Genomic DNA, 27,498 nt, shown 5'->3' on the forward strand with positions numbered 1-27,498 from the left:
CTGTCCAAAAGCGGAATGGGATACTTAGGGAACTGAGCTGGTCTTTGCCCCACCCCTCTAATGCAAGCTTTTAAGAAAGGGCTGGATGATATATAATATGATACATATTATATTATATGTATATGTACAATATGATATATATTGTATGTATGATACATAATCTTTTTCAGGTATTGGTTGGATAAGATGGTCTTTCTGCTCCCTTTCAAATCAGATTTTGGGATTCTACAAGAAATATTACCCATAAGCACATGTATACACACACATACATGTACATATATTTATATAATACAAATATACGTATATGTATACATACATACATGTATTATATAATCTTTCAAAAATCCCTTACTCCTTGCATTTCACCTCAGAATCCTAACAGAGTTTATTAAACAGATGTTGTCAAAGCAGCAGCATTCAGGCAGGCAGTTGACTTCATCGACAATCTTTTGCATTGAATCACAAAGGGCTAAAGAATCACAATCCTCATCTCTAACCCCTCTACATATATCACCAAAGAAGAGTGCTCTCTCAGTCCTTGGAATTTCCCCTAGCACTTTAATTAGGGATATGGTAAGATTATAAAACTGGAAATAGAGATTCCCAAGAGATAAAAGTTATTTGTCCAAAGTCATAAAGACATTTAAGTAGCAGAGGTAGAATTCTGGAAGCAAGAAGTTCAAGACCTTGCTCTTTCTGATGTACCTAGACCTTGTTGTGTATACTATGTATTTATTTGTATCTGTCTCAAATACCTTACTAGATTGTAAGCTCCAATTGGGCAAGGACTGTCTCATTTTTTCTTTTTACCTCAATGCCTAGCACAGTGACTTGCCCAATAGCTGTTGTTTTACTAAATGAATGAAATGTATGTAGAAAAAAATGAGATAATCTGTTAAACTCAATGTTTTGAGCAAAATAACCATTAAATTTATATTGTTTTCATACAAAGATGCATTGTGCTTACAGTAACTCAAACAACATGTATTAGGTGTTTTGAATACTCAAAACATTATATATTTTACTAAATTCCCACTTATTTTTTTGTGTCATAATTTACCATCATGTAGAGGGGGTTGTTGACTAACTGCTAGAAGCATTTCAATCTTCCTCTCTGAACTCCTCTCCAATTACAGTATCAGATTATTTACAAATCCCTTTCTGAACTCAGACTTTTATGTAAATATAACTTTTCAAGATATGTAATTTAATGGTTGGGGGGGGAAGAAGGCAAATTTGTCTTTATCTCTAACAAAAAAAAAACCCATGATTTTCCACAGACATTTTTAAAAAGTGTAGCCCTTTTAAATGATTATTTTTTTCGAGCTAGAGAATCCCTAGAAAAAGTTCTGTCCACCTCAGTTCCTAGTCGTTTTCATGGGCTCCCCCGAAATGTTTGTTGATTGTTTATTGGTGAAGGGCCCCGTGAGATGTCCCCTTAAAAAGTTGTATCTATTTGACCGTGCCGTCTATATTAACCACGTAGTGAAGACTTTAAGATATTAAGGACAGCACACCTAGAAACAGACAGGGGTCTGCTAAGGTGTCAATCAGCTGGAATCAAGCGCAGGGGTCCGTTTTACCCTCCGCCCCCGCAACAAATGTAGGTAGGTTTGGGGACAGGGTGGGAACGGTCTGCAGATGACGACGAAGAAGGCGCCGGTGGAGAATTCCCACCCAAGTCCTAAATAAACCAGAAAGACTCAAACTATCACGCCATTAGGTCAAAAAGGCCAGCTGTGATACAACAGCAGGCAGACGAAAAACGCCGGAAAAGTGCACGACGGAATGGGGACGCACCTGGGGAAGACGCTTTCAGAGCAGTGCGGGCTCCTTGGCCCCGCCCCCTCAAACACGACACATTCCACGCGCCCGGACGCAAAGGATTCTCGTCCCCGTGCGTTCTAAGGAGTCGTTGCCGTTGGCCGCGCCTGCGCGCCTGAGGCGGGGGGAAGCAACGCACGCTCACTGCGACGCCATTTGCTGGTTCTAGAGCGTGGGACGAGAGAGGTCGCGCGAGAGAGAGTTGCACACATACTGGGCAGCTAGGGCTTTCCTGCGCACGCGACATCTCCCCTGTCCGGCCCCCGCCTTCTCGCCTCCCCACGCTCCGGGCTCTCCCGAGCTTCCAGCTCGCGACCCAGCGCTCGCTCTCCCCTGCCCCTGCCAAGCGGCTCCCTTCCCCCTCGCCCGGAGAGGCGAAGCCCGCCCGCGCGTCCTTCGGAAGAGCCACCGCCCGGGAGGGAGACGGAGACCCCGCAGAGGCCGCCGCAGCCATGCCCAAGAATAAAGGTAACGCCTCCCGATCGCGGCCGACCCGCCCCGGGCCTGGTCGTGCCGGGCCGCGGCCTACGCCGCTCGTGGGCGCCGTGTCCACGGCGACCTTACCTCGCTCCTAGTTCGGGGCCTACCCGCAGATCCTGGGTGTCCCGGAAAAGGGAGAGAGGAAGTTACGGTCCCGCCTCTGAGTTGGGTCGCGGACGGGCAGAGTGCCGACGCCATGTTGGTAGGGCCTACGGGGGAGCAGATGCGGAGTCTCACCAGCCCTCCCCGCCTTGAGGTGAAACGGAGGCTCGCAGAGGTGCCCGGTTGACAGGAACCTGGAGGGACTCCGTCCGGGGCACCACGGCTTTAAAAGGGCCAGGTCTTCCGACCCCGTGTCTTACCGCGCCGGCCCGGAGCCTGCGCAGGGCTGTCGGCGTTTGCGCTCTCCAACTTTCTAGGATGGTGACCCTTGAAGGCCATTAAGACCCTCGACCAGTGGAGAAGGCTGCACTCTCCAGGAACGTTTTCTATGGGTTTCTCAACGTGCTTCAGTGGTTTCAGTCTTTTCTTTTCCTCCTCCTGAGATTCCCACCACCACCAAAAAAAAAGACTATTCTCTCCCCACACCCCTTTGCTTTTCAGTACGGTTGATTTGTGTGTTTGGGGGGTGGGAATACAAGCATTTCTCTTCAAATGAGTAGAGTACTTCAAATACTATAGACGCATCTTGTGATTTAAAATGTAATTATTAGTTGCTCCCTAGTGATGCGTGTTCTCAGTGCCCCGAAGTGGCATGTCCTGTCCGCCAAGCATTTTTTAAGCGCCTACTAAGTGCCAGGCCCTGGGAATAAAAGGAAGGCACGAGGTTGCTTTCGAGGAGCTCACAGTTTAATGTGAGAAACAACATGCAAACAACCATGTACGTACAAAAATAAATTTTTTTTGATAGAGATAGAGGAAAGACACTAACTAGAATTAAGGGAGATCAGGAAAGACTTCTAGAGGAAGATATGATTTTAGCTAGGACCATGCAAAACGCAGTAAGTGGAGAGATTGTTTTCAGCATCCAGTTTTAGGGTAAGTGGATTTCAGGATTCAGTTGGAGTGGTTGGAGATAGTGAAGAAATCTCATTTAAGAGGGGAAAATTCGTGAAAGAATTTTCAGTACACTGATTTTTCATTGAGTCTTGCCTCCTTAGCAATTGTGGGTATCCTTTCTTTCACAGGAGAATTCAGACAGAATTCAAAGTTCTATTTGACTTTAGCTCTCATAATCTGAAAAATCTGTTAATTCATCATTGTGGACTTCCAGTCTTTTCTTATGTGATTCTTGTCCACATTTTCCTCCCTAGAGTGTGTTCAATGTCTGTGTCTTTGTGTTAGTTACCATTGGCTAATTGAAGTTGTTCCTTGCCTCTCATTCTCACTACTATTATATTCATCTAATATGGTCATTCTTTTTGCATATGTGCATTTGTTGGATGGTAGTAAAATAACAAGAGGATGTTCTAGATGTGGTGAATTCTTTATTAGGGTCACTTCCTAAGAGATTTACTGGTTTATTTTATTCCAAGGTAGCTTTAACAATTGTTTGAAGACTTGTTTTTGAGGAGAGATTCCCATATGGAGATGATGCTTTAATTTTCATTAATTTGAAAATCCAAAAGCTTTGTGGATATAGTTTTGTTGATACTGACCATGGTGAATATGAATCTGAGATAGATGAAGTTGTAGGTGAGCCTTGTATAGAAACCAGTCATGATATTCTCAGACAACAGAATACAGTTGGTTTCTGGAAACACATATATAGTCAATTGAATCAGAATGAATATACATTTGTTAAGCACTTATCTGCCAGCCTCCGTGCTAAGAACTAGGGACACAAAGGCTTAAGATGGTTTCTGCCCTCTAGGAGCTCTAAACCGAATAGGGGAAGACTACACATACAGAAGCTGGAGAATGGAGGAGGCAATACTAAAAACTCAGCCTGGTGGGAAATGAGGTGTGAATTTCAGCATTGATTTCATCATACAGAATGATGAGTTTCTAGAGATTACGAGGTCAAGAAGAGCAGCCAGGTGGGAAATGATGAGGTGAATTCCTTGGGCTCCCTTTTTAAATTGTGGAGGATCTCTTTAATGTCAACTATCCACCCCTCCCAGTTGGACTGAGGGAGCAACCTTGTTTGTCCACCACATGTACTGTTCCTCCCTTTTGTTACAGCTGCCACTGGATTTTGAGATGGATACTATAAGACACTGAAACTTCACTTGATAACTTCCTTACCCAGCTGTGCAAGTCTGTTGCTTGCTAGTCTGATGTCAGGGAAAAATTTGGAGGCTTGGCGCCTATACCTATTTTGAATATTTGAAAACTTCAAGTCCACGAACTTTGTAAACCATTTTCTTCGTTCCTTCTTGAAACTCTTGGTTTTAGTTTTTACATTGTTAACTATAGATTTGTAACGAAAACTGTTCATGTTAGCTTGTTGTGGACGATAGGCCTTTTTTCCCCGTGGATCCCTTTGGCAGTCTGGTGAAGCCTTTGGACCTCCTCAAAGTAATGTTCTTAAATAACTGAGGGAAATGATAAATTTTAGTTACAGGTTAGTAAAAATAAAGAAGTAATATTTTTCCCATCCAAGTTCATGGAGCCCAAATTAAGAATCCCTGGCCTGCCTAATGTTTTCCAACCAAATGGGATCTGGAGCTTTCTTCAGTTGCCTTAACCTGCTTTGTTCCTTCTGATTCTAGGGTGGCAGGATAGCTTCCTGCTTCCAGAAATAGGTTTGCCCTATTCATGATGGCAATCAGTAGAAAACTTGATACAGTGAGTTAACAACTACACTAGCTAAGTTCCCAAAGCAGTCCTGATTGTAACTTATTGTTTGGAAAGGATTTGAGGAAAGGAGCTGCTTAGCAACTTTAAAGTCATTGTTTGACTAACTTCATTGCTTGTCTCTTGGTGATGCCCATCTGCCCTCATTTGCTGTCTCCAGATGTACGTTGTTCCCAAGTTCCCAGGGCTATTTTTAAATAATTTTTAGCCTTGAAGACTTGGGAGTGACTCTAGATCAAGCCTGTATTTTTCAACTTGAACTTGTACAGAGAGTTCCAGGGATTTTGTCCTATATGAATTCAAATATCAGTCAGGTACCTGCTGTAACCTCTAACTCATATCCTTCTCTGTTGTCTTTACTTGTATGTTCTTTATAAACTCTGAAGGCTTCTATCTGTGGTCCTCTTTTCTCTCAGCAATATCTCTTTTGGCAATTTCGTTTACTCTGTCTTACTTTCAACTACTATGTAGCTGACTTCCAAATTTGTTTCTCCAAACCTTAACTCTCTTGTGGTGGCACCTCAAGCTCAACTTGGCCAAAACTAAGTTTGTTTTCTTGTTTCTTAAAAAATCCTTAGTTTCACTTTAGCAGTCAGTGGCACAAGCATACTCCCATGAAAACTTAGCACAATCCTTTACTCTTCTCACTCACATCTTGCCCTATCATTTTTCTCTCTAATAGCTTACAGGTTGTTCTACACCCCACCCCACCCCCCAGTTTTCACTTCCAACATCTACCTGTTTTTATTCTAATAACCTTCAAAGGGCAACTTACGTGGAGTAGCTGATAGAATGTTAGACCTACAGTATGGAAGACCTGGGTTTAAAGTCAGCCACAGACACTAGCTATAAGGCTTTGGGCAAGTTATTTAACCTGTGTGCCTCAATTCCTCATCTGTAAAATGGGGATGGTAATAGCACCTAGCTCCCAGGATTGTTGTGAGTATAAAATGAGATATTTTAATAACATTTAGCAAACCTTAAAGTGCTATATAAATACTAACTATTGTTGTTAATAACAATAATAATAATTAGATCTTCCCACCTCCCCTTCACCCTAATGCCAGCTCTCTATTCTTATAGATAGATTATATTACTCCCTTCTGAGAAATCTTCAGTGGTTCACCAAGTAAAATTCATACTCATTTGCCTAGCATTCTAGATCTTCCATAATTTAGTGTCACCTTTCCTTCCTTCCACCTACCAGATTTATAATTTCATCTATGTGGCTACCTGCTGTTGAGGAAACTCCCTTCACCAACTCAGATTGATGACTATTTGCAGTTTGTAGTTTTAGAAGAATTTCCTGGGACACTGAGATGTTAAGTAGCTTGTCCAAGGCAACAAAGCTGACATGTGTCAGAGGTGGGACTGGAACAAGATTTTCCTAGTCAGCACTCTGTCCACTGTGTCTTAGCTATACCTTCATAACCCTGCATTTCCAGCCCTCCCTACTAATCTCTCCTGTGCTCTAGACAAACTGAACTGTCTCTTGAACAATCCCTGTTTTCCTACCTCATGTCTTTGTACTGTTCTTTCACATTGCTTTGTATCCCTTAAAGCCCAATTCAAATGCTGCCTCATCCATGAAGTCTTCCCTTATTCACTAATCCTGATTGTTCGCAATATGTGCATCAAGGACTCTTCTTCTCCCTTTCCACACACAGCTATTGCTGTTGCATGAAGTACAGAATTCACGTGCATATTAAGCATTGTCATTTTGATCTTTATTTAGCCCAAACAAGATATTTAGTATGATAAAGATATCTTTTCTAGATGTGTATCATTCATTACTTTTAAATTGTTAGATTGTTGTGATGGATAAAATACAAATTAATTTAAAATAACTGAATTCAAAATAGCTTTCTGTTGACACATTGATGTATTTTCTTAGTCAGTGGATACTAATGAAGGGCTTTGAAATTCTTCTACCTTGAAAAAGGGTCCTTGAATTCAAAGGTTGGGAACTACTGCTAGTAACTTCTTTCCTCTTTTGCTTTTAAGTGCTATGGGTGCAAAGCTTTTCAAGGAACTTATATTGGAGGGAGGAGAGAAACAAGAGAGATAAAACGTGAACACAGAGAAGTAAATTTCAGCCAATCAGACATTTATTAAGTGCCTGCTTTGTGCCAGGCGCTGTGCTAAGCACTAGGGATATAAAGGCAAGAAACAGCCTCTGCTGTCAAGGAGCTCACAGTCTAATGGGGGAGACCACATGCAAGCAACAATGATACATAATGGAGACACTGAGGAAAATCTTAAAGGGAAGACACTAGCAGTAAAGGAGGGTGGGGATCAGGAAAGTGGGATTTTTCCTGGACCTTGAAGGAAGCCGGGGAAACTAAGAGGTGGGTATAGGAGAGAGCATTTCCAGGCATGAGTACAGTCAGTGAAAATGTCTAGTCAGGAGATGGAGTACTTTATTCAAGGAACATTAAGAAGGCTGATGTCAGTGGATTACAGAGTACATAGGGATGAATAAGTTGTAAGATTACTGGAAAGGTAACGGTTGGAGAGGATGAGTTATAATGACCTTTTTAACACCAAAGAATTTTTATATTTGATCCTGGGGGTTATAGGGAGACCCTGAAGTTTGTTGAGTTAGGAGAGTGAGATGGTCAGACCTGTGTTTGAGGAAGACCATTGACGGCTGAATGGAGGATGAACTTCTGTGAAGAAAGACCTACGGCAAATAGACCAACCAGCAGGCTATTGCAGTAATGCGTGTGAGATAGCAAGGGCCTACACCAGGGTAGTACAGCATCTGAAAAGAAAGAAGCATAAACAAGAGATGTGAAAAGATAAATGCAGCAGGACTTGGCAACAGAGATATGGGGGTCACAGAGAAAGTAGGAAAGGTTTCTTATTTGTGGCACCTGAATTGTGCTATGAAGGAAACTATGGATTCTAAGAAGGGAGTGCATATGGAGGCTACCCATGAAAAGACATGGAATATTTTATATAAAGAATAGCTTCGTTGGAATGTGAAAGTCATAGAAAGATGAAGGCAGAAAAGGTATGTGGGGGCTGGTTTGCAGGTGTAGTTAAATGCTATCTATGCTCAGGCTATCAGGAGCCACTGAAGATTTTTTAGTGCTGTCATGTCTGTTTACATTTCTAAAGAAGAGACTGGAATTAGCTATTACAGTAGTCTAGGTAAGCAGTTATACAGAACCAGACTAGGATAGAGGCTATGTCCATGACGAGAAAAGTTGCCAGTGGAAGACTAGTTGTGGAGAGAGAATCAAAAAGATCTGGCAACTAGCTACTTATGAGGATAAGGAAGTCAGGGATGGCTTAGGATCTTCAGAAGTTATCTAATTCAACCCTCTCATTTTACAAATAAGGAAACTGAGGCCTGAGGAGGTGTAGTGATTTCCCAAGATCATAACTTGAGAAGCAGGATTTGTACCTAAGTCCTCTACCTGTAGAGCAAGTACTCCTTCCACTACACCGTACCAATTCCCTGAGGACTTTAAAGCTGAATACTTGGTTTTTTGGTAGAGGATTATACCCTGAATCTAAGGAGACTTAGAGAAGGAATGGGTTTGGGGAAATATGAGTTGTGTTTTGGTTGTATTGATTTAGAGATGGTTATGGGACATCACAGAGAGATGTCCAGCAGGCAGTTGGAAATAGGTCTGATAAGTTAGAGGAATAACACAAAATTTGGAATAGATCCAAATAATTTAGAATTTAGGCATTGTATTGCAATATAATTATATGTGTATGTGTCATTCACTGTACTAGACTAAGCTCCATGAGGGTAGGAGCATTGTCTTAGCCAAGTTTTGTTATCTTTCCCAATGCACTGTTCTCCACATAGTAGGTAATTAATAAAAGTTTCACTTAGAATACAGAACTGAGATGAAATAATTGAGTGTGCATGTGTACAAAAGAATTACCCAATATAATGCATCCAAGAAGTGGTCTTTCTGCCACTTACTTTAATACCTCTAAGGAGGGAGAATCCAATACATCTTAAGGCAGCCCATTCCACTTTTCAGCAGTTTTAATTCAAACCTAAATTGTCCTTTTTTGTAGTTTCTATTCATTGTTTCTAGTTCTGCTCTCTTGAGTCCAGGCAAGAGAACTCTGATGATCTTTCCTCTAAATCACTGCCTTTCAAATACTTAAAAAAGCTGTTATCTTCCACCAAATCTACTCTTTTTCAGGTTAAACATGCACAATTCCTTTAAATGAACTTATATATGTCATAGACTCAAGACCCTTCGTTAATTATTCAGGTTGCCCTCACCTGGATGCTCTCCAGCTTATCAAAGCCCTTCTTAAACCACAGTGATCAAAACTAAAGTATGATGAGGGCAGTGTGTGGTAAGACAGTCACTTCCCCCATTCCTGAAACTCATGTATCTATTCATGTAACACAAAATTTAATGAACATTTTTGAATGCTGTTACTACATTGCTAACTCATTAAGCTTACAGTCCACTAAAATGCCTAGATTTTTCAGTAGTGTATCCATGCCTCCCCTATCATATTGTGAAGTTGATTTTTTGTGTGTGCCCAAGTGTAAGACTTTAGATTTATTTCCACTGAATTTCATCTTATAGATTCAGCCCAATATTCGAGCCTGAACATGTCATTTTGAATCCTAACTCTTATTATCCAAGGTGTTAGCTATCCCTCCTAGTTTGGTGTAATTTACAAAGTGATTAGCATATCACCTATGCCTTTATCCAAGTTATTGATAATGTTAAGTGGCACAGGGCCAAGCACAGATCCCTGGGGTACTCTCCTGGAGACTTCTGCCATATCAATATTGAGCTATGAATAACTTCTCTTTGAGTAATTCCTTCACACCAATACTGATTGTATTAGCATCGAGTCCATTTTCTCAGTAAGAATAGTAAGAGATGCTTTAATCAGAAACTTTGATGAAGCCCAGGTAAATTATATCTATGTCATTCTTCTAATCTATAGTTTGATGATGAGGTTATTTTTGGTATGACTTGTTCTTGATGAAGCTGTGTTGGCCCTTTGTTATAATCATCATGCTTTGTAATAGTCATCAATTTCCTTTCTGATTCACCAAATTACTTTTGTAATAATCCATTCTAGAATTTTTCTTAGGAATCATAGTCAAGCTCATGGGTCTGTGGTTTGCAGACTCTGTTCTCTTTTCTTTTTTTGGAAATTAGGACATTTGCCCTTATAGGATTTAGTAGTGCCTCTCCCATTCCATGATCTTTCAGATATTACCAGTAGTGGATCAGCAATCACAACTGACAGTCCTTTCAAGTTCAAAGAAGTAGTACATATGATCCAGGTGACTAGTATTCATCTAGAGCAATATCAATTGCCTGTTAATCATTTTTTGTTCAGTCATTTCTAGTGTAAAGTTAATTTTCCTTTGCAAAGAAAACAAACAAAATAAGTATATTGAGCAGCTCTGCCTTCCCTCCAGTAATGTAGATTGCAACTATCCCTTTTTGTTCATCCTTGTCCTCCCATAAATTCATCACAAGGGCCCCAGCCACCTCTTTGAATGCTTTTCTCATTTTCCTCTGACACCAAGAGAGATACTAATAGAGCCATTTGGGCCATCTACCTCTTAACCCTCACCTTTTCCATATGACTAGCCTAACTTCTTTTTTATCATGTATTTCCCTGGTTGGTTGTTTTTCTTGGAGATTCCTTATTTGTTATGTGTTGTAACCTGCTCGCTCCTACCATGCCTCTCTCCATTACACTTTGTGATATCCATTTTTTGTGTTTATGATCAGAGCTTTCTAGAAGAAATCTATAAGGTATGGGGCAGCTAGGTGGCGAAGTAGATAGGTCTCCAGCCTCAGACACTTGACACTAGTTGTGTGACCCTAGGCAAACTCTTAATCCCAATTGCCTCACCAAAAAAAAAAATCTGTAAGGTTATAGATTCATTCTGTAATTCTATAAATCTGCAAAGTTAAAGAACCATTCAAGATTATAGATTCAGGATCAGTCTGAGCAGATGAAGAGGCCAAGCTCTCAGTGGTTATGTAACAGATCTCAACTATAAAATTCTGGTTACCCAGATTATGACATGCAGTTTAATAGACATGAACAGCCTATAGAATTGTCGGGGGAAGGGAAGGGCAGGGGAGAGAGATTTGCATGTGGTTTTTATTTTCTCTGACAGTTTGTGTGAAAGGACTGTCTTTATTGCTGTTAAACATTGTAGAATCAGCGACATAGAAAAAAGCGTAGAGATCACCAACTTGTCCTCATTGTAAACATAGAGAAACTTTAGCCAAACTTAATGCAACTTGCTCAGGGCTACACTTGAGGTGGTAAAACCAGGACAAAAGGGCAGATCTCCTGACTCACACAACATGGTAAGATAAAAGTTCAGAGAAGGGGGAGATCAATGTAGACTATTGTTATAAATGAAGAAACTGGGGAATGGGGAAGCCAGTTTTGTGAGGGAAATTGAGGTATTAAGTTCAAAGTAAAATGGAGGACCTAAATGGAAATGACCTGTGAGGAGCTATAAACTGGAAGTTTGGATGGCAACTAAAAAGGCCAAGAGGTGAGTAGAGGATTATACCTTGAGGATTATCCACAATTAAGGGAATGTGATTAGAAGAGCCGGTGGGGCCCAGAAAAAAGGAACTGGGATTGTGTACTGTATTTCAGAAGTTATTAGTAAGAATCATTTCAAGATGGAGGGAACTGCCAGCCATAATTGTTCTCTTAGTGAAATCAAGGAGTTAAAGACTGACAAGAGACTACCAGGGGGGCAGTAAATGGAAATCATTGACTACCTTTGAGATAATAGTTGTAGTGGACAGAAGCTAGATTATACAGGTCTTAAAGAGGAAATGTGGTAAGTGATAATAAAATGGAGGCAACAGGTATAGATCTCTTGCAACTAAAAGGAGAATCAGGGTAAATGAAGTTTATGTTTTATTTTAAATTGGGACTTACTGTTCATTGTTCATGTTTGAAATCAGGCGTGAAGGAGCCAGCCGAAAGGAAGTCTCTAATACTCCCAAAATCTATCTGGCTGAGCACCACCAGATTAATCTTCCTGAAGATCCCCTTGATCAGTAGTGTTTCCTGCCTTAAAAACCTTCAGTGATTCTCCTTTGCTTACAGGACCCCAAGTCTATATTTACAGCCTTATAAGATATTCTCTCACTTTTACACCCTCAATCCTTGCTCAAACCATTCTTGCCACCTGGAATGTCATCTTCCCTTAGCGAAATCTTAATTTCAGCTGTCAACTTGCATACCACTTTCTTTATGAAGCTTTCAGTGATCTCTCTCCTTCACATTCCTGAAGAGTCATTAATTTAGCACTTACTGTTGTCTTTGGTTATTTTTTTTCTTGTTTATCTTAATCTTCCTCAACTAGATAAGTAAAGGCCTTAAGGTTATGCATGTACCTTTTACTTTTACAATGTCTTTCCTCACTGTTGTTTCCTAGGTATTCTGTATAATAGACACTAAATAACTTGTTTTAGGGAGGAAATAAGTATGGGATTGATTTATGAAAGAAATTTTTGGTCCAAGTTCCATAAGATTAGGAAAAGAATAAAAAAAAACACAGATGAAGGATTTAACTTTAGTAAAGGAGGAGTTCTTTGGAGGCCAGAAATAAAGGGAGCTATAAGAATGGGAGAGAAATGTTTATAATTTGAAAGGTGGTTGTTGTTGTTTATCCTTCTTTCTAGAAGAGGAGCATGACATCAGGAACATGATGCCATGACTTGCAAGTGAAGTGGATTTAAGTGAGGCAGGGTTGTGTGCAGAGTCATCAGCCTCACTTTCTCCTTTGGAGCCATCAGAGTCCAGCGGCAAGACAGGTCAGGATGACTAGAGATGGCCCAGAATGCAGTGTCAGTACCTTAGCCTTTTTAAGCCAAGATCTTTCCCTGGTCTCAGTTTGTCTGAGGCAACACTCATTCCGTTATTTAGGCTAGGTGAGAAATGAGGCAAAGAATGGGAGAGGAAAGAGCCAAAGGAGAGGAAATTGAAATGGATGCATAATAGGTAAGATAGCTCAAGAATATCATTTACTTTAACTTTCCCATTCTCTCAGACTCAGTTTAGGAGGACAAAACCCAGAACTTTTCACATGGGAGAATCTATGGTAGGGGTTAAAACGTGTCTGATAACATTGGGGCAGTAGTGTAAAATTTGTTTGTAGCCTAAGAGCCACAGTTTAGGTACCAGTGTTTTTGTCTCTTTTTTTCCCTCTCAATGAAACAAAAAGAGAAAAAAGAGAACATAAGGCATTGGTTGCCGTAGAGTCTAAACCCAGACAGACAGTGGGCTACACAAAGGACATTGCAAAGAACATGGCCAGGGTAGCCAGGCCATGTACAAAGTAGACATAGAATATTTAGTAATGCTTGACAGGAATAGAGTTCAAAACCAAATCTCTGAGGCTGATACTAAGTGATATTTTTCAAGCTATCCAAAGAATAAAACAAGAATAATCTTGAAATATTAATCAGTAAACATTTATTAAGCTCTTACTATGTGCCATAGATTGTGCTAATTGCTAGGAATACAGAAAGACAAAATCAAATGGGGGAGACAACATGCAAACACATATGTACAAAGCAAGCCTTCTACAGGGTAAATAGAAAAAATTTTTTGGTGAGGCAATTGGGGTGACTTGTGCACAGTCACACAGCTAGTAAATTTTTTTTGTTTTGTTTTTGTTTTTTTAATGTATCTGAGGTCAAATTTGAACTCAGGTCCTCCTGCCTCCAGGGGCAATGCTCTATCTACTGTGCCACCTAGCTGCCCCAAAATAGAAGATAATTAACAGAGGGAAGACACTAGAATTAAGAGGTGTTGGGAAAGGCTTCCAGTAAAACGTGAGGTTTTAGTTAGGACTTAAAGGAAGTTAGGGAGGTTAGTAGTTAGAGCAGGGGAGGGAGAGCCTTCCAGGAATAGGAGAACACCTGGAGCTGAAAGGTTGAAATGCCTTATTCGTGGAGGAGACCCAGTGTCATTGGATCCAGAGTATGTCTTGGGAGGTAAAATGTAAGAATAAAGGTAGGAGGGGGCTAGATTATGGAGGGCTTTGAATGCCAAACAGCAATTCATATTTGGTCTTGAAGGCAATAGAACTTTATTGAATTATTGAAATTATTGAGTAAGGGGAAAGTGGAAGGGCAAGGAAGAGGGCCATAATCTGGCCTTCCCTCTTTTTAGGAAATCACTTTAGCGGCTGAATAAAGGAAGGAGAAGAGGACTTGGGGAGGAGATTTAAGGCTGGCTGACACCCCCCACCCCTGAGGCTTATTGCAGCAATCCAGGCCTGAGGTGATGAGGGCTGCAGTAGAGTGGTGGCATTGTCAGAGCACAGAAGGCATGTATGTACAAGAGATTTTACAGAGGTGAAATTGACAGACTTTGGCAAGAGATTTGGGGGCGGGGGGTGGAGGGAGATAGTGAGGAGTTGAGAATGATGCAAACCTGAGGGACTGAGAGAATGAAGTAAGTTTACATTTGTAGTTTGTAGTTAAATTGTGGTGAAAATACTCAGCTCCAAAATAGAAGTGTGAGCTGCCGTTTTATTTGTCAGCTGCTGGAATAGAGAGCATTGAAATTGCTGGCTCCTTTCTAAAGAGGGAAAGTCCTGTGAAGCCACAGCAAAGGTACTAATACGTGATGGCTCTTCATATCTTTCCCATTGCCAAATATTTACTTTGTATATATTTTATAATACTTCTATCTATGTATTCTTCTCTCCATAGAAGTCAAGCTTGAGGGGAGAAACTTTCATTTTTATTTTTGTATCCCTAATGCCTAGCATAGAGCCTAGAAATAGCAGGTACTCTTGTTGCTGCTTAATTGCTGGGGTTATAAGTAAAACAGTTAACTGGAGGACGATCTTGTCTACAAATTTCAAATAAAGGTCTGATAGCCAAGATAAATTAGAGCATTGATTCAAATGTATAAGAATAAGAATCATTCTTCATTAGGCAAATAAATTAAAAGGATAGGAACAGGAAGTTGTATAAAGGAGAAATGCGCACCGTCAACTATATGAAAAACATTCTAATTACTAATATTAAAAGAAATACAAACTCAAACAGCTCTGAGGTTCAATCTCACACCCATAAGAATTGAATAGGATCTCACAAAAGGGAATTATTGGAGGGGGTGGTGGGACGAGAGATACACTAATCCAGACCTGCACAATTTGGTAGTAGGTAGGACCAAAATTAAAATAGGCTAAACATTTTCAGGCCTCAGAGAGGTTTGTAGCAGCTCACTTGATTAAATTATTTTGCAAATAAACCATATTTTTAAAAAGGGAAATTTTGCTTTTTGGTAAGGCAATCAGGGTTAAGTGACCTGCCCACAATCACACAGCTAGTAAGTATCAAGTGTCTGAGACCACATTTGAACTCAGGTTCTCCTGATTTCAGGGCTGGTGCTCTATCCACTGCCCCATTTAGCTGCCCCTAAAAAGGGAAATTTCAGTGACTATCAATTATACTTATTACTTAAGATTTTTATTTATCATGAAATCACATTAATGTTAAAAAAAACTTACTTTTCTAAGCAGTACAAGTTTTAATACATTTTTCAGGTTTTCTTATTGTTTACATTTAGATGATGGGATATATCAGCAGCTTATTGTACTCCAGCATCGTGTTTGAAATCAATTTCTTTAGAAAACTAACTTTAGTAGCTGCCTCATTTTCTGAGTTTACTTTCTTGAACAACTGTCGTCTCCCACTGAGATTTTTCAACAATTTGGATGCTTTAATTTGTTTTTTCATGGGCGTCCAATTTGCTTAAGGCAGGATATTTTCATTTGAAATGGTGACAAAGATTGTATTCCTTTGGAATAGCTATTACTTCTCTGCAAACAAGGCACAATATTTTGTATTTCATGTAAGTAAACAAGCATCTGTTTGTTCACTCTGGATTAAACACTGTATATTATGATTCAGTGTTCCATTTCTTTTTGTCACCCATTTTACAAAGTCACTCCAAAAATTTTAATGTTTGAACCAAAAAAATCTCCATAGCAGCTGCTCACATACAAAGAAATACTGAACTGAGTGTCTGGCCTTGGAGAGAGCACCAGACACTCATGTAACTTGCAGGGAAGGAAGGAAGCCCTCGAGTTGTTGCCACTCATCACATAGCTAACATCAGCTGTTTTGGCAAGTGACTGCACTCATTTTGTCCCTGCTCAACACCAGCAACTACCGAAAACATGGGACTCCTTAGGTCATGTGACAAACAGGAGAGAGAGTGAGCAGTGGCAACCCACCTGCCAAGTTACATTATGGCATAATAGTGACTAGTGGAAGGTGGGTTAAGTGGCACACAAATAAAGCACATCCTTACTTTCTTTAACATCCTCTACGTTTTTCTTCTTTTTGCTTTTTTTTGGTGAGGCAGTCAGGGTTAACTGACTTGCTCAAGGTCACACAGCTAGTAAGTGTCAAGTGTCTCAGACCAGATTTGAATTCAGGTCCTCCTGACTCCAGTGCTCTATCCAGTGTGGTACTGTACTTCTATATGAACTAATTTCCTTACTGCAGCCCTGTAGGTAGTGGGATGTTATCTTGTTTTACAGATTAGGGCGCTAAATGACTTGCCTATTATATGATATTGAAGCCAGGACTCAGACCCGGTCTCTCTCCACTTGTGTTTTGTATTACATGATTAGTAAGTATGTTTCAAATTAAGTGAGATTCCCCCAAAGTTTGATGTTGATTTGCCTAGATTATTAGAACTGTTGCTCATCTACGAGTGACTTTTTTAACTTAGAAGAAATTTGAAAGGCATAGATCTTAGCTGTCTACCCAACTATATGAAGAGACATTAGATATGTGTCGATGAGCAGCTGTTACACCATAATATTTTGGGAAGGAGGGAGAAAATAAGCCTTTATGAAGTATTACTAAACCTACTCTGTACCAGGCACTGTGCTGGTTTTTTTACAAATATTAGTTCATTTGATTCTCAACAAACAAGCCTGCAGGGTAAGTGCCATTATCATCTCCATTTTATAATTGAGGAAACTGAGGCAAACCTCTAGGTTAGATACTTTGCCCAGAATCACACTAATAAGTAGGTGTCTGAGGCCAGATTTTGAACTTACAGATTCCAGGGCCAACCCTCCATCCACTGTGCCACCAGCTGCATGAAAATAAGAGAGGAGAAAACAGGTTGAAACTTCAGGCCACCTGAAGTATTTCTCAATCCAAGACTTCATCTCCATGCCTCTTGCCACCACCTTAGTACACCATTCCTCATTACCACCACCCTTATATTTTCCTATCTTACTCTCCTCTTTCCAGTCTGTCAGAACCTGGGATTCATCTAATTCATCCTACTGGCAGAATAATTTTCCTTGTGTTTAGATCTGACCATATTTGACTGTCTGACCATATCTGACCATCTCTCTATTTGAAACCTTTCGATGGCTTCTTTGCTTTTGCTTTACTAGAGAATCAGCATGACATACTAGGGTGTTGGACGTAAAGGCCGATAGACCTGGGCTCACTTTCCATCTCTAACACGTAGTATCTGTGTCACTCAGAGCAAGTCACCTTCTTTGTACCTGTTCTCTCATCTTCAGAAACAGAGGATTGGACCAAATGGCCTTTAACTTTTCCTTCCACCTTTAATAAAGGTATGGCCCTTTGATCCTTTGAACTGGGACCAGTAGGTAGAAGTTGAAGAGAAGCACATTTAGGCTCAATGTATTGGAAAGAATTAGAGATGGAATGGGCTGTCTCAGGAGATGAGTTCCCTATCACTTTAGGGAGAAGCTGATTGCTTGATTCTCAGGGTTATTGTAGTCTAGCCAGTTTCTTCAGTGCAGCTCTTAAAATTCTGTAGTTTTGTGAAATGCCAGCTCTTGCATTAAAACTTTCCTGATGCTCCTTTAGTCCTAATGAATTTTTTTTTTGGGGGGGGGTTGTCCGAATGAATCTTTACCTCTCTTAGACCTTATAAAACTTTGTTGGTACTTAGTACTGACTCCAGACCCAGTTAAGTACTTAGTACTTAACATTTAATTTTTTGTGTTGTTAATTGGGTCATGTCTCCTGTATTAATTTGTGGCTACAAATTGACAAATACTGTGTCTTAGCTAAACTTTGTATCTTCCCCTAGGCCTACCACAGTGCTATAAGCACAGTCAACTCTTAATGTATTGTCCTATTATAAATTATTATTATTATTAATAATATTTCTCTTGCTTTAGGGTTTGTATAGTGTTTTAATCCTCATACCAGCCCTGAGAGATAGATGCTATCATCATCTTGATTTTACAGATGAGACAACTGAGACAGGTATTAAGTGATTTGCCACATAGTGTCTGAGGCAGAATTTTAATTTGGGTCGAACTGACTCCAGACCCAGTGCTCTGTCCGTTGTACCATCTAGCTACTAATTAAATATAATAGTCTTGTGTTGTTCAGGTATATCGTAATTGTTATGTAACGGTTTTGAATGCAGCCCTGGAAGATGGCAGTGTGATCAAAAAAAACTTGTAATCGTCTAAATTTTACCCAGTACATTTGAATGTTTTGTAACAGACTCAAGTCACATGTTAGGTGGTGGATAGGTTGTCTTCTATGAGGAAGGCATGTAGCATGTATATAGAGCCCAGCAAAAGAGGTGTTTGAGATGAAAGTGTGGAGTAACTTACTGATAAAGAAGCTCTGACTCACTAATGATTTGAATTTGAGTTTTGATTCTGAAATTAGGAGATGGTTCAAGGAGGACTAAAGAATGAAGGGCAGGTAAAGGGGTGGATTTTAAGCTGTTTGTAAGACCATTTTGCTGTGACTTACATAGTAGTGAAAGCTCTAATATTAGTTTATCATGAAGTGATAATTGGATTAAATTCATTCTTAGTTCTAAATCTGTAATTTAAATATATAAACACCTTTTCCCCCTGTTCTTTGGAGAACTGATTTTCCTTAATGGATAAACCTTAAAGTTAGCATTCATTACAATATAGCAGCCTCAACATTTGAAAGAACAGAGCAAATGTGCTAGAGAAAGGTAGTTGAGTGCATTTTACAAGTTTTTTTTGTTCTGTTTTTGGAGGGTTTTTGTAAATGCATCTTATGGAGCATCAAGAAATAACCATATGAGATTCATGAACTGTTCCTCCTTTCTTAACTTAATTTAAGATACTGTGCTTTGATTATAGGTACCAAAGCTGGTCGCTTTTGAAGATAATTGTTTTACTACAAATAAATCCTTAGACTTGGTAATAGAAGATAAAAAGAACCTGGTTTTAACGTAGCTATTTGGAGGTAGGAACAATTGGCATCCAGCAAGTAGTAGCTAAAAGAAGCTGATGTTTCAAGAACTAAATCTGACCTGTCACGTTATGAACTCCAGGTGCTTGTAGATTGAATCAGTCTTATCTTTCTCTTAGACTGTGTGTTCCCCAGTGCCTAACACAGTGCTCTGCTATACACAATAGATGCTTAATAAATATTGGAAGAATGAATGGTGGTTCCCACATCCATGCTTAGTTTAATATATGGAGGCTTGAAAGAATTCTTTTGCTACACTACTCTAATTTTGAGATACTTCCATTCTCTTTCTCCCTGATGTAACAATATACTGTTATTGGGTTATACTGACCTATACTTCTGTCCCCAATTTCCTCTTATCATTCTGTTAATCCTCCAAATCTCAATTAATCCTGTGTTGATTTCATTTGAAAAAGCTGAATAACATTATTTTGAAATCACATACAAGGCTAGTTTGAATCTTAATAACTGTTTCGACACTAAATAACAATAAATGGAATTATGATACCCTGTGATGAGTCATTTCTTCTCCCACTTGTTCACTGATGAATAAGGATGTTGTGTGTGTTTGGATTCAGCAGGCTGTCCTGTTCTGTCCTTTGTGTTTCATTGTGGAGGAGATCAGAGCTTCAGCATTATGTGTATCTGAGTGGTGCAGAATAGCATCCATCCCCTGACCACTGGTTCTTACCCTTTTTATATCAGGTTTTTTCCCCACTTATCAAGCATTTATTTTATCTCCTATGCATATTTCTCCTTCCCTTGGTCACTCTTCCCTTCCCACCTGCCCCAACCAAACTGGAAAAAAATCTTTGTAATGTAGTGAAGCAAAACAAATTTCTATATGGATTGTATCAAAAAATGAGTGTCTTGTTTTGCATATTAGTCCATAACCTTTCTATCAGGAGGTAGTTGTCATTCATTTGTCCTCTGGAATTATGATTGAACATTGAGTGAATCAGGTTCTTGTCTTTAATCAAACTTGTTCCATTTTTTTACAGTGTAGCATATCAAGGGTTTGTAGTGCAGAGTCCACAGACCTCCAAGGGATATGAGTGAACTTCAAAGAACTGTGAATTTGGATAGGGGGAAAGAATTAACATGTTTTCACAAACCTCTAACTGAAATTTAGCATTTTCTTCAATTATTTAAAAATAATCTTCTGAAAAAAGGGGTCAGTAGGCTTCACTAAGATTGGTATATTAAAAAGATTGTTATATTTTAAGAAATTAAAAACACCTTTTCTGTGGTATCTTTTGAAGTTGAAATTTGTTTTACGTTGACTTTGAACTTCTTTCTCTCTCTCTCCCTATACCCACCTGCTACCTTGATGGGTTTAATGTATTGTTACATCAAACTCTAGTGTGTACATATGCATTCGTGTGCACGTTTTCTGGTTTATGAGATACCTTTTCCTCCATGTATTTTACATTCTCACATACCCAGTATTGAAAGTAAGACCCACCCTATTGCTCTATTCTTCCCTACTCTATTTTTCACCTCCTTTTTTTTCCTTCTTAATCTTATTACTACAAGACAACCCCCAAGCCACCCTGAAAGATTTGTAGGTTCTGAAGAGACATTGATCTCTTCCTTTATTAGAATTAGCAATTCATCTTGGCTTAGTCCTTTCAGTTACTCAGATACATTAACTTTTACTTTTAATTTCAGAGAGAGGCAGCTAGGTAGTACAATGGATAGAACAGGACCAGGAGAGCCAAAGTAATCCATTCAGACATTTAACTTGCTGTGTAATTGTGAGCAAGACACTTATCTGCCTCAGTTTCTTAATCTATAGAATGAGAATAACACACCTACTTCACAAGATTGTTGTGAATGAAACAACATTCAAAAAGCATCTTGCAAACCTTCCATCACTATATATAAATGCTACCCACTACTAGTAGTAGAAATCATCTTTAATTTTTTTCATCAGGAATGCTTAGAAATCGTCTATTCCATTTAAGATCCATTATTTTTCTATAGGATTGTATTTGGTCTTTCAGAGTAAGTTTGTAAGCCTTATTGTATTCCTCTTAGAATATTATATTCCAAGATTTTCCTTCCTTTATAATCGTTTTTCTTAGTGTTATGTGTCTCTGACTATAATTTCTTGGTACTTGGAGCTCTTTCTGGCTACTTTCACTGGTTTTTTTTCTTGGACCTGGAAGCTCTGGAATTTTGGCTTTGACATTCCTAGTAGTTTTCATTTCATAGATTTCTTTTCAGGAGATGATTTGTAAGTTCTTTTCTGTTTTCACTTTGTTGTCTGGTTCTAGGCAGTTTTCCTTAATGGTTTCTTGAATGTGATGTTGGAGGGTTTTTTGTTTTTTTAATTTTATGTCTCGTGGGATCATTTTGCTCTTTTTTAATTTTAAGGACTTCATTACTTGTTGAAGGTTTTTGGTTTTGTGGTGGGTTTGTTTTGTTTTGTTTTGTTTTTTACTTTTTGTTCTAAGTTATTCTCCTTCCATTTCTTTCTTTCAGAACCTCTTGTTTCACTTGTAATAAGATTTTTTTTAAAAAATCTTTTCCTTCATGTCTTCTAGTATTCCTTGTGACCAGGCCTTTTCTTTTTTTTCTCTGATGATTTGCTTGTGGTTAATCTGTCCTGTATTATCCTCATGGGCATTTCTCAGCCTATAATATTTATTCATAGTGCTCAGTGTCTTCTCTTTACTCATATCTCCAGTCTGAATTCCTGATTTGGGACTTTGTAACAAGACCAGGCTTTACTCCCTCCTGCATTCTTGAATGAGAGATTTAAGATCTCTTTGGTTTTAATCTCATTTCCTAGATTCCTGCTACTTGCTTTTACCTCCTCTAATGTGTTAAGTATAAACTTAGAGGACTGGCAGGTAGGTTTCAAGCCCCTATAGATTGTTTGAATTTGGAGTACCCCAGACTGACTTTTCCCCTTGTGCTTCCCAGTTCGAAGACTATGGGCTTCCTTTGCTATATTTTTACTGAAATATATATTGGAGTACTGAATTGCTCTACAAGTTTTTAATCCCTCCATATTAACCAGAAGTGTTATTGCCTGTTTCTAGGAGCATCATACCTTCTCTCTGGGTTTGAAGAAAATTGAAGATGCATCTGAAATAACATTTTTGTTTGGTTTTAAAATTTATTAAGCTTGTTTTAGCTATAGTTACTTTCAATGTTATATAAAAGTTTTTATAGTTTTTTACTTTTCAATCCTTAGGTAAGGGAGGTAAAAATAGGCGCAGAGGAAAGAATGAAAATGAATCTGAAAAAAGAGAATTGGTCTTCAAGGAGGATGGACAGGGTAAGTGTGCTACTTTTCTAACTAAGTTATCAAATTTCTGACGTGTAGACTGTGTTTAGGAGTTGTTAGAGGAAACCTGTTAAATTACAGTTTCCCTTGCCTTAGAAGGTGGAAAATGTATGGTTAAAATTCTGTTGGATTTTTCTTATAGGGAATAAAATTTTAACTATGGAAGACAAAGAGAAAGATTAGACTGACTTAGTAATCAGTACTCGACATCAGATGATTTCTTTCAGTGATAGTTACATGTATGATCAGTTGTGTTTTTCCTGGATTTATTTTTCACTTCTTTCTTTCCCTTATCAAGTTGGTCCTGACACTCCCCAAAAAGCCATAGTGTTGATCACAGAAATCTGAATTAAAGTAGAGAATGAGAAAGTAGAAATTTGTAGAGAAATACAGAAACATTTTCAGTTTAAAATGTCTGGCTAGGTAAAAGCTAAGAATTATTAGATAGCCGAGTTGAATGAAATTTTGACTGTGAGTTGCTAAATTAGAAAATATAATTATTAGTGAATATAACTGTAGCACCTTAGGCAGCCAAGTCACTTAACCTTGAGTTTCACTCACCTCACTTCTGAAATAAGTGGTGTGGGCTCTATTAGCAATGTCAGACTCAAATAGAAATGGGGCCGCTAAACATGTATAAGGATCCCTGGGCCCTATTTTGACTTAGAAAACCACAAAGTAACATTTTTGTTGGTTTTTTGTTTTGTTTAATTTTTTTGTTTTATTGTTAAATATTTGCCAGTTATATTTAAATTTGGTTTTGGCTGAGCCTGCAGGCTCCATGTTTTGACACCTCTATGCCACATAATTCCTAAAATTTCCTCCATTTGTAAAAAAAAAAATTTATATGTGTATGTAGAAACACACACACATACATACATACAGTTATACAAACATACACACCCGAGACTTCTCAAGGTTTCCTGTGGTTAGAAGGGTCACTGTTTATTAAAGGAAAAGCAACATAATAAATTAGAATAATAGTTATTATATATTTGAAAAAGTAACTTGATATTCTTTATGATATGAAATGTAATAAAACCTTACTATTTGGGCTAATTAGGAGAGAAGCCCAATTTAGTGAAAAGTCTGAATTGTGAGGATTTTTTACAAGATCCCAGTTTTATACTTTTCATGTACATGTAGAAATATTCAAACAGTTATTCTAGGAACATGATTTAAATGTATGAATTAAAAGAATTTTTAAATTACCGTATCATTTTCATATAAAATTTCAAAACAGAGTCTTTTAATGTTTGTGTTATTTTAAAAATAATGTGAATATGTAAAGATAATGATAGCACATGGCTTTAATCTTTGTCCCAGGGAGGCAGAGAGAGATATCTTGGGCTCAGGAGAAATGAGCTACAGTGGCATAAGCCAATTGGATGTGCACACTAAACCCATCATCAATATGGCAAGCCACCAGGTTGCTTAGCAGTCAAACCAGCACAGGTTGGAAACAGAGTAGGTCATATAGCCATGTAGCCATGTAGATCAATAGTGGGCTCAGGCCTGTGAGCAGTTCCTGTACTTCTAGCCTGGGTGAGATTAGGGACATCTGGAAAAAGAGAGAGACAGACAGAAAGAAAGTTGTAATACGTATTGAAGCTTTTATCAAACAGATTAATTCTTTGTAGCAGTTTTAAAGTCCTGGGTAAAATGTTATAAATGTCCTTCCTTCTGCACATGTATAGCCTGTGTCGAATTGCTTGCCTTCTCAATGAGAATGGGTGGGGAGGGGAGGAGGAGAGATAATTTGGAACTCAAATTTTAGAAATGAATGTTAGAAATCGTTTCTGCATGCAACTGGGAAATAAGATACCCTAATCAAAGGAGTATAGACTCTATCTTACCCTACAGGAAAGCAGAAGGGGAAGGGAGTAATAGAAGTGAGGGGATAATAGAAGGGAGAATAGATTGAGTGAAGGGAGAATCAGAATGCAAGCCATCATGGGGTGGGGGGAGGGGAGGAAAGGGGAGACAATTGGCAATGCAGAATCTTGTGGAAGTGAATGTTGAAAATTAAAAATTAATTGGAGAAAAAAATAATAAATGCACTTCCTTGCTATTCAAGTAGTATCTACTGCATTGTGTGACTGTATTAGCATTCAGCAGCAGAAATCTTTTTAGGATAAACCTTAGCAACAGTAATGTACTTTTAATAAGAGACCTTTGGAGAGCTTTCTTTTAAGGTATGATTTTTCTCTCTTCTACTCTTTGTTTTCAGAATATGCCCAGGTGATCAAAATGTTGGGAAATGGACGATTAGAGGCTATGTGTTTTGATGGTGTGAAGAGGTTATGTCACATCAGAGGGAAATTAAGAAAAAAGGTATGTGTGGAAAGGAATGAACTGGGTATTTGTTTTATAATATGACTAATTATAGTTTTAACTGCTGGGAAAAGTAGTTCTGCATTGGAGATCCTGTAGGGATATTCATTGCTGAAAGCTTCCAGATTTCCTTAAGATCCTGAAGCATGGTAGTGTGGAATAAGAACTGGATTGAGAGTTAGAGAACCTAAGTTCACATTCTGGCCACTTACTATCGCTATGATCTTCCCCCCCCCTTTTTTTTAAATTTTATTTTCCGTTACAAATAAATTCTTTCCCTCCCTTCATTGAGAAGTCATGAAATATAGCCATTATTCATGTGAAATCATGCAAAAACATTTCCACAGTAGCCACATTGTGGGGGGGTAAGGTAAGAAAAATAAAGAAAAAATATGCTTCAATCTTTGTTGAGAGTTCATCAGTTCACTCTCTCTGGAAATGGAGAACATTTTATCATGGGTCCTTTGAAATTATTGTGGATCGTTTGTATTGATCAGAGTAGCTGAGTCTTTCACAGTTGATCATCATTACAGTATTGCTGTTACTACGTGCAATGTTCTCCCGGTTCTGTTCACTTCGCATCAATTTGTATAAGTCTTTCAGGTTTTTCTGAATCTTTCCCTCCCCTCTCCCCAGTTATTTCTTATAGCACAATAATATTTCATCATAATCATGTGCAACAATTTTTTTCAGCTATTGCCTAATTGATAGGCATCCTGCTCAGTTTTCAGTTCTTTGCCTTCAGAAAAAGAGCTGCTATAAATCTGTACACATGGGTTATTTTCCATTTTCTTAGATCTCTTTGGGATACAGACCTAGTAGTGGTATTGCTGAGTCAAAAGGCATGCCCAGTATTGCCCAGTCGTGTTGCCCAGAATAGTTGGACCAGTATGATCTTTACTAAGTCACCTGGCCAAAAAGCCTGGTGAAGAACCTTTTTCAAAATAATGTTATAAAATATGTAGGCCTTACAAAAGAAGCCAATTATATTTAAAAACAGTTATCAAATTCACAGACTCCAGGTTAAAAAACCCTCTGCACTAGGATAAGGTTTAGCAATCATCATGGTTCACGTATTGATATTTTTAAAAATAAAACAAACTATCAGTTTTAATGGGTTTTTATATAAGTGGTCTTGAGAACAAAAGAATACAAGTATTATGGACCACTTTGCTTGAACTCAGAAAGCACCATTTTAATGTTTTCTATCCCAAAGTAGCACTAAGCAATATCAGGCAAAGGTATCAATGTAGGAATAATCAGCTTTTAAAATTCTTGTTGGATATTAGATATTTGAATATTCATACAAATATCTTATGGGTGTTTAGAAGGTAAAAGCTGATAACTGAGGCAGCCAAGTTGTAAAAAAGCATTGGATTTGGAGTAGAGACCTACATTTAACTTTCAGTTCTGCCAGTTTACCATCTCTGGTACCTTGTGTAAATCATTGTACTCTTTGGGAGTCATTTGTAAAATGAGAGGATTGAATGAGATGACCTCCTAAAGTCTTGTCTAGTTTGCAAGTATTATGACTCTACAAAATTACTGTGATTTCTGTGGAATCTTTAAATGTTTAAAACATCAATACACAAGTCATTTGTATATTATAGAAAATGTAAAAACATTATGGATCTGTTACTTTTTTCTAAATCATAGTTCTCTTTATAATTCTGAATAAAGACTTCCCCCAAATTAACTTATAGGTATGTAAATATAGCTAATATACTGTATAAGAAGGCATTTCTAAAATTTAGGCAGACCAGTTTCTAAGGTAAAGGTTTTGTTGTTCTCATCCTCTTCCCCCTATTTTCCCTCCCGCATATATCATTGTCTACAACCAAAGTTGCAGTAGGAATCTGTAGTGTTTAATAATTTCATATGTTTAAAATCAAGAAGTATAGCATTCAAAAGAACTCAGTGTAAAACTAGGGTATGCTGCCACCAGGTGTTGGTGGTAGACTTGTCAGTATGGAAACCCAGAAAAGAAGACAGTGTTAGCTAAGAGCTACATTAGAACTGTTTTTTAAAACAAATTTTAACATTTTGTAACAGTTTTTTTAAGTAACTGGATTTTTTCACATTACTGGAAAATATATTAATCAAACATTGGTTTTCTTCATTTACATAGTTCCTTTATTCTCAAAACTCTTCTGTTAAATAATCATAACTAGTGACTTTGCCTTTTCTAGTGTCTTTCCTATCTGATGGCTCCAAAAAAATTGAGTACCTTTGATGTATAGTAAATATTAGATACAGTATCAGAAGAAAGTTCTTGTTTTGTATTCCTGACTAAAATTTCTCCTTTCCTTACATAGAAATAATAGATTTCTACTGTGCGTGGAAATAGTCTGTGCTTAGGAGTACAAAGAATTTTTTCCCTTATTCTGAAGTCTTCATCCCAGTTTTCTTGCCTTAGGAAGCAACACATTTTTTACATTGGAGGAGGAATACAGTATTACCTTATACTTTGCCATAGCTCAATATAATAGCAGT

At 38.4% G+C, this 27,498-nt stretch overlaps 1 protein-coding gene across 1 annotated transcript in view; it reads left to right on the plus strand.

The window, feature by feature from the left end:
• Positions 1–1,947: 1,947 nt before the first annotated feature.
• Positions 1,948–27,498, plus strand: part of EIF1AX (eukaryotic translation initiation factor 1A X-linked) — a 34,685-nt gene continuing 9,134 nt past the window's right edge. Inside the window, exons 1-3 of the mRNA XM_020989911.2 lie at positions 1,948–2,292; positions 22,579–22,662; positions 24,902–25,005. Coding sequence (XP_020845570.1) covers positions 2,277–2,292; positions 22,579–22,662; positions 24,902–25,005 — 204 coding nt within the window. The 5' untranslated portion in view covers positions 1,948–2,276. The remainder of the gene's footprint in view (positions 2,293–22,578; positions 22,663–24,901; positions 25,006–27,498) is intronic.

Source organism: Phascolarctos cinereus, unplaced genomic scaffold (genome assembly GCF_003287225.1).
Source record: "Phascolarctos cinereus isolate Bilbo 61053 unplaced genomic scaffold, phaCin_HiC Scaffold_726;HRSCAF=1367, whole genome shotgun sequence".
Classification (NCBI taxonomy): Eukaryota; Metazoa; Chordata; class Mammalia; order Diprotodontia; family Phascolarctidae; genus Phascolarctos; species Phascolarctos cinereus.